This window comes from Myxocyprinus asiaticus, chromosome 1, assembly GCF_019703515.2.
Source record: "Myxocyprinus asiaticus isolate MX2 ecotype Aquarium Trade chromosome 1, UBuf_Myxa_2, whole genome shotgun sequence".
NCBI lineage: Eukaryota > Metazoa > Chordata > Actinopteri > Cypriniformes > Catostomidae > Myxocyprinus > Myxocyprinus asiaticus.
The window spans coordinates 24,279,303-24,287,867 of NC_059344.1; the positions used below are offsets into that span (position 1 = coordinate 24,279,303).

The 8,565-nt window shown below is 41.0% G+C and overlaps 1 protein-coding gene across 1 annotated transcript; it reads left to right on the forward strand.

Annotated features, from left to right (window-relative positions):
• The first annotated feature begins 383 nt into the window (after positions 1-383).
• vgf (VGF nerve growth factor inducible) lies at positions 384-8,362 on the forward strand. The gene is made up of 2 exons (XM_051700889.1): positions 384-654; positions 4,075-8,362. The coding sequence occupies exon 2, from the start codon at positions 4,097-4,099 to the stop codon at positions 6,056-6,058; it is 1,962 nt and encodes a 653-aa protein (XP_051556849.1). The 5' UTR covers positions 384-654; positions 4,075-4,096; the 3' UTR covers positions 6,059-8,362.
• The last annotated feature ends 203 nt before the right edge of the window (positions 8,363-8,565 follow it).

The following is an 8,565-nucleotide window of genomic DNA, read 5'->3' on the forward strand; positions in this document are numbered from 1 at the left end:
AAATCTTAGAAACCGTTTAGTTGCGGAGGAGGCTCCATTTTGGGCCGATTTTGCACCAGGTTTGAACGATTCAAGCGCCAGCCGTGATAGATGTGTTTCATTTGTACGCTTTGGTCGTGGGGCTCATGCACATCATGATGAGGATTGTCTGTTATTTTGTGCTGCGCTGTCAGTATGGAGCTGCAGATGGAAGGGACCATGTTGTTGTAAAAAAAATAAATAAAAAAAAATAAATAAAGAAATAAAAAAAAAAGAAAAAAAGGACTATTTCATTCATCCCGTTTCCTTTCATTCATCTGGGCACTGCAGCGTAGCGAACACGCGGGGTTCGATCAGCACGAAAATTCTTATCAATGAAGAGGGTGACGTCAATGAGCCAGAGTGACGTGTAGTCACGTGGGTGCTGCGGGGCCGAAATATAAACACGGGGAGCTGACCGTGGTGCTGAAAATATCCCCATAGCTCCGTGAAAGAAACCCCAACCATACGGCATACACAAACGATAATCTCGTACAGACAAATCAGCAACATTCAAACAAAACTCTTATTGTTGAAGAGGATTCTTACACCTAAATCACGAGACTAACTTAAATACAACGTTTGAAGAGGACACAAGAAGTGCGTCAGACTGCGCAGCTCCTGACAGGATTCCCGGTAAGTCCCGGCACTCTTTTTATAGTAACAGCCAACACTAGTGGCAGAAGGCGTGGGGAATTAAATATGGAGTATGCTGTATATTATAATGCAGGTTAAAAATTTGAAAGGCTCTCTGAGGTGTTAAGATCAGTTTACACGTTAACATCTTTAAAGGCTGAAGGAACAGGGCATTCTGGTAAACACAAAAATGTTACACAAAGGTGTTAGACCGAGATGAATTGTAAAGGTATTTTTAAAAAAATGCACTTTAAACACCTACATATAATGTGTAATGTAGTGCCCTTGCAGTAGGCTAATGTAGAAAGTTAAAGTATAGCATTTATTTGGAAATCTTTCTTGCTGGAGTCTGAAATAATGCAACATATTAAAAACACTTTAGTGACTGAAGCCCATATGCGACAATGGTCATTGTGATGATGACTTTTACAATTCATTATAACGGTGAAGTGGATGATTAATAGCACAGTTCTCATAATGCTTATTATTACCACGCCCTTGTTCATTTTTTCATCATCTTTCTCGTCACCATCAGATACCCAAAATAACGACGTCGAGTCCAATCACAAAAGCGCGCAAGAGACATTGAGATAAAGACATGTTGTTTTGCTTTTGCCTTGACTTTTTGTTTAAGTTAAATTTCACTTTTGCCTAGTTTAGTCTTTCATGCTTAATTGTACTCATTGGGAGAGAAATGTTGACATACATTTTTATAACAGCATTCAGCATCTGTTTTTCTTTCTTTTTTTTTTTTTTTCTTTTTTTTTTTGTTTGTCGACTGTTTGGGCTTACTGAGTACAGTTTGTGATAGATGCGCCCTTAAATCTTAATTCTAATCCTGCGTGAGGACAAGGCTTCTTAGAGCCGGATTATTAACGTGCTTTGTTGATGAGACCTCCCAAGAGTTCTCTGTCATTAGAGGCAATGGATGCGCGGGAATAGGAGGTGTTACAGTGCGAGTTGTGCTTACATCTCGGAGATACGATTCTTATGAGAGCAAAGACTAAAAATAGTTAGACATTTCATATGTGAGGGGAGCTATTGAATGTGGTCTTCAATAAAATGGAGAATTGCGCTGGTGCAGTTTCACCCACTGTCATTTAATTAACAGAATGTGGCGAGAGATAAAGAGTTTTTGTAGCATTTGACATATTGCACGCACGGCTAATACAGAACTTTACTAGACATGTAAACCCAGGCAATGTAAGCCAATAGCCACATATTTGACTATCACTGCATAATATCTGCATTGTTATTATTTGTTATCACAGAGTTTTCTTGTGCATGAGTGGAGATCAGATTTAACCATACACATCTACTGTATGTCGTTAAGATCAAGGCTTAAAGGTCGGGGACGCTTTATCTCGTGTATGAGTTTAATCATATTACAGATACATGTGAGTTAATAATGCAGTTTTATTCACTTGCATTGTTATTGTGCTTCCAATGTTTTAAATCCTGGAATCTTGGCAACGCTGTGTGGCACCACAAAAAAGTTTTTGGTTTTCTTTGAATTCAGAACTCAAACATGGTTTTCATGGTCATACTGAGATCTGGTCGTGATTGTACGCTATTGCTAACTTATTAACCTCCCACGCATCGGAAGAACTCCCCGCTAAGGCGTTTTCCTCCTGTACCTATACCTATGCCTGTACCTATACCTATACCTATGCCTATGCCTATACCTATACCTATGCCTAAACCTATACCTGTACCTATGCCTATACTTATACCTATGCCTATACCTATGCCTGTACCTATACCTATACCTATGCCTATACCTATACCTATGCCTATACCTATGCCTGTACCTATACCTATACCTATGCCTATACCTATGCCTATACCTATACCTATGCCTATACCTATGCCTGTACCTATACCTATGCCTATGCCTATGCCTATGCCTATACCTATACCTATACCTGTGCCTGTGCCTGTGCCTATGCCTATGCATATGCATATACCTATGCCTATGCCTATACCTAAGCCTATGCCTATGCATATGCCTATACCTATGCCTATGCCTATACCTATACCTATACCTATGCCTCTGCCTATGCCTATACCTATACCTATGCCTATACCTATGCCTGTACCTATGCCTATACCTATGCCTATACCTATACCTATGCCTATGCCTATACCTATGCCTATACCTATACCTATGCCTATACCTATACCTATGCCTGTACCTATACCTATACCTATACCTATGCCTATACCTATGCCTATGCCTATACCTATACCTATACCTATGCCTATACCTATGCCTGTACCTATACCTATACCTATGCCTATGCCTATGCCTATACCTATGCCTATGCCTATACCTATGCCTGTGCCTATGCCTATGCCTATGCCTGTGCCTATGCCTATGCCTATGCCTATGCCTATGCCTATGCCTATGCCTATGCCTATACCTATACCTGTGCCTGTGCCTGTGCCTGTGCCTATGCCTATGCATATGCATATACCTATGCCTATGCCTATGCCTATACCTAAGCCTATGCCTATGCCTATGCCTATACCTATGCCTATGCCTATACCTAAACCTATACCTATGCCTCTGCCTCTGCCTCTGCCTATCCCTATGCCTATGCCTATGCCTATGCCTATACCTAAGCCTATGCCTATGCCTATACCTATGCCTATGCCTATGCCTATACCTATGCCTATACCTATACCTATGCCTATACCTATGCCTATACCTATACCTATGCCTATACCTATGCCTGTACCTATACCTATACCTATGCCTATACCTATGCCTATACCTATACCTATGCCTATGCCTATGCCTATACCTATGCCTATGCCTATACCTATGCTTATGCCTATGCCTATGCCTACACCTAAACCTATACCTATGCCTATGCCTATCCCTATCCCTATGCCTATGCCTATACCTAAGCCTATGCCACGCGTGCAAGCAATCACATGCATAAAGAGCTTCAGAGCCCTCGCGAGCCACACAAGCTCAGGAAGCAGAGTCAATTAGAATCAGCTAAGCAGCAGGCAATAGAACATACTACCAATGACTGAAAATTTTACGAGGACATTTTTTTTAAGGTTACAAACCAGTAATTACAAGGGTATTATGCTATAAATGTGGTTTATGAGGAGATTTCTAGTGTCCCCATCATTCAAATCGCTTAAAAAAACATACTAAACGTAAAATGTAAAAATGCAGAAAGTTTTTGTGGGGGGATAGGTCTAGGAGATAGAATCTATAGTTCGTACAGTATAAAAATAATTATGTCTATGGAGAGTCCTCATAATGATAGCTGCACCAACATGTGTGTGTGTGCGTGTGTGTTTTCTGTAATTGTGGCATACAGAAATGAAGTTTGTTCATTTTATCTATGCAGAATACAAAATCCTCAATGTATATGACAAAAAACTTCCTATCTCTTTCAGGCTCAACACCCTATGTACGGTCATGACCTGGTGCCAACAAACTTCAAATGTCCTAGTCATTTTCCTCTTCATTTTAATCAGTTTTAAAGTCAAGCCTGCAACCTGTAGTCCAGTGACGGCAGACAGGAACACAGCAAGTGATAACTATGCAGCATCCTTCTCTACACAGCAACAGGCTCAATCTGTTCAGCAAGCTGGGGAACAGGGCATGGCACATGATGAAGAAGATGATGAGCTTTTCAAAGATGTGGATCCCAGAGTCCTAGCAGCTGTCCTTCTTGAGGCCCTTAACAAGCCCCAGGAGGAGAAGATGAGTCAAAGAGAAAACAAAGGAACAGAAGAGGAAAAGGAGAGAGATCTTCAGGGTGTAGACAGAGACAGAGATGGTCATCAAGAGCTGGAGCTGGCCATTGCAGCTGCTGCAGCACAAGAAAAAGAAGATAAAGAAAGAGAGGAGGAGGAAGAGAAAAAAAGAGCTGAGGAGGAAGAACGGCTAACAGAGAAAGTGACAAGTCACACCACCAGCCAAACAATACCATTAAAAGAGCAGGTGGCACCACAGGTCGGAGCCACCAAAGAGAAGGTGATCAAGGAGGAGGACAGGCAGGAGGCAGAGAAAAAAGGGTTAGGGGAGGAAGAAGAGCAGCTGAGCCCAGAGGAAGTGAAGAATCTGGAGGCAATGTTAGAGGAATTTCAGAGCTACAGCACAGCCATTAAGCGAGAGCGCGACACTTCCACAGGCCATAGAGAGAGCCGTGGGGAGTATTTTGATTACCTGGACCGTAATGGCCTCATGAACAATGAGATCAAGCCCAAAGGCAATGGCAATGACCTAGCCCTGTCTAAAAAGAAGTTAAAGTGGCAGCTCGAACAAGAGAAGAACAAAATTCAGCCCTTACACAAAGGGGGCAACTTCGTGAATGACCCTAGCAACATCCTTGGTGACCCAGAAGAAGAAGATGAGGAGGATCAGGAGGATGAAGAATTGCTGAGCCCTGAAGAAGAGGAGGCTCAGGCCAAAGCAGAGCAAGAGGAGGTACGCAGACAGGCAGCAGAGGCCCAAAGAGCAAAGGCAGAGGAGGAAAAGCTTGCAGACATTGCTTCTGACATGCTGCTGAAATACATAGTCAAACAGGATAAGAAAAAGTATCAGGACAACAATGGTGCAGAAGATAAGCGTTCTGATGAGGAAGACACTAATGATGACGATGACGACATCGACCCACAGACCATTGATAAGTTGATTGAAATCTCCAGTAAGCTGCATCTTCCAGCTGATGATGTGGTTGACATTATTAGCGATGTGGAGAAGAAGAAAAAAAAAGATGCTCCTGAAAATCTACCATGGCAACGTCTTCTTATACTGCCTCCAGCTCCTGTTGCGCCTTCTACAGTGTTACGTAAACCTCCTCCCTCAAAGCCTCCCCAACCTAACACAAGCCCACTAAAAGCCTGGTTCAAAGACAGGGCTTCAGTCAAGCCAAGCAAGCAAGACATTTGGACGAGGCAGCAGTGGCCCTTTCGTACCTACCCATCCTACAACTTCTATCAAAAACCCTATCGAGGGTATTACCCCATCTACATCCCGCGTCCAAAACCAAAATCCCACTACTATTCCAAGCCCTCTTTCTCCCTCAATGATGTCCTGGGAAACTCACTGGACTATGATTTTGATTACTCCCCCAGACAAATGTCCCATCCCTGGGTGCAGTCTCATCCGAGGATCTCACCAGCCTTTCAGAGGAACATCTACTTCCCAAATTACATTGTCCCTCATCCCCGGACATTCAAAGCTGTACCAATGACTAAACCCCGGTCACCTCCACGTCGTTGGCCATCGTTTTATTACCAAGCCCGAGCTCCTGTACTCACCAGGGAGGATGATTACTACAATAAGCTGAGGCAACCGCCACAGGACAGTGAAAATGAGCTTGAGAGCATTATTGAAAGGGTCCTCATGAAACATCCCCAGATGTTTCAGTGAGCAGAGTGCAAAAAAACAGAGTGATGAGAAGGGCAAAGAGAAGAAAGGGAAAGGGAATAACTTAAAGACTGTTGATAGCCAACCAATCATATTGTGGTTTCTTTTCCAAAAAATAAGGTCCCTCACACTCTTTTATTTCTTATTTCTTATTTAGTTCTGACAGTAGATGAGCTTTTTCCAAGTGCTCATTGCAGTTGAACAGCAAAGCTTACGTTTGAACAGAACTTAAGACAGAGAGGATTTAGTATCTTCATGTCCATCTAATCACATCTTCCACCTTCCTCCCCCTGGAGAGACTGAAAGACCAAAAAGGTTAGAGGAAAGGGTGCTTTTGCCCACCACATCTCAAAACCCAACATAAATTCCAAGTTCTGATTACCCCAAAAAGGCCTTTAGAAAGGAGCAGGTACATGAGAGCATGAAACACCATTTCCATCCCATACAAAGATGTTAAATTTGGATTCTCAGTGCATTCTGCACTTTCAGAGACTTGCCATGACAATGGAAGCAACTCCATTATCTAAGCCTTACCTCAGTTTTTTTTTTTTTTTTTTTTTTAAACCCAGTGGTTAATGTCATTGATCATAAAGTATAGGGATAGCAAAAAATATTTGAATTGCACCTTTAAAAAGAGCAGACACACAGATTACTTATTAATCAGAAAAGTTAAACCATTACAGTGCCATCCTGGTGGAAATATACATTTAGTTTATTCTGTACACCAAATGTATAAGGTCTTACCTGTATCTCAGAGTGTTCTGCTTGAGCATTTACCATTTGTACCTTCTCTTGTGAAACTAAGGGAACATGCTCTAAGCCTTGTACATAGAATAGTTTCTTAAAGTTGTCTGCATTTTTAATTTTTTGCCTCAGTGGGTTTACACCATTGTTTTTTATGCAACAAAAAAGAAAAAAAAAATAGCAAGGTGGTGCAAAGGACATTCATACATTCCAACAGTTATTTCACAGAAGCTGTTTTGAACACAACTTTTAATTGCCTTAAGACACTCTCTTCCTCTTTTCAGACAAGCAGCATATTGTCAAAAACTGGCTGAAAGGTTTGTTCTTGGAATCATTAGAGATTAACTTTATTCAGTTGAGTTCTAAAGTAGTGATCAGCCTTTTGGTAAGTTTACAAAAAATTAATAAATATACTATGTACTGTATATACTTCCTATTTGTGGTTTTAAAGATGCAAAATGATAAAGGATTATTCAAGTGTCACCTTGTCCCTACATAAATTACATTTTAGCTAAATCAATCACTGGGCCAATGAGAGCTTAATTAAAATAGCATTGACAATCTACTAATCAAAACTGCTTACAGTTTATATTGGAAGGTAGTGATCTACCCAACATCAATGTTTTTATTCCATCTTACTGGCGATGCACTCTCAACTAGACTTGTTGCCCCAGAATATACTGTAAGTGGTTGTATACACATGATTAGCAGGAGGCCAGCAGCCCAGCCTACACATAGTCAAGCTTCAAATAAGTTTTTGGAAAGGTATTTCCTAATAAGCACTTAACAAAAAGAGATTGTGACGAGGAGGGCGTGGCGCTGAATCAGATGATCAGCATGAGAGCGAGATATGGGGGAGCCGGAGACGCCAGTTCGAGAGAGAGAGAGAGACGCATGCGGCTGCGCTGCATGTGTGTCCTTATGTTTTATGTTTTTTTTAAGTTCTTTTATATCGTTAAACTTTATGTTGACTGTTCAGCCGGTTCCCGCCTCCTCCTTGCCCAGGAAACATAAGTCAACATCTCTCTCTCGAACTGGCGTCTCCGGCTCCCCTTTATGTTGCTCTCCCGCTGATCATCTGATTCAGCACTGGCCGTGCACCCTCATGGCCTGGCCACGCCCTCTTCGTCACAGAGATATTTGTAATAAATACAGTAAATGAAAAATCGACGAAATTATTTTATCTTATTTGTAAGGGGGAGGAATACACCGTTATCATTTTTTTAATTAAGGATTTACAGATGGTAGATAAGGGAAAAAATAGACCAGAAAAGCTGAAACAGTAAAAGAGTGTCTGCACGTTACTGTAAACTTGCATCTAAAATGTGTTGCTTCTTTGAAGACATTATGAGCATTGAAAAAAAGTATTAAAAAAAAGATGAATGACTAGTGTACCTAAGTAAAATGCCACTGAGTCTTGTATGAGGAAAAATGTTTATGTCCTTTCTAGATGTATCTTGTATGTACTATAATAAACATGCGTTTGCTGGATGTAAATAACCGCATGTTGATGACTAGTTTTGCTAACCAGAGAGAAATAAAGTTGACTATTTTTTATTAAAATTGCTTTTTAATTCCTTCTTGGAAAGAATATGCTTGTGAGATTTATACAGCAGGTGAACACACACATTTGTCTACATGCAATCTACTTTCTGCATCTATAGCACACTAAAACTATAGATGCTAGCCTTAGAACCAATTACCACAATTGGTTAAGTTTTGGTTTGCTTTGGTTTTCTTTAACTACACTGTACCATGAATAGCTT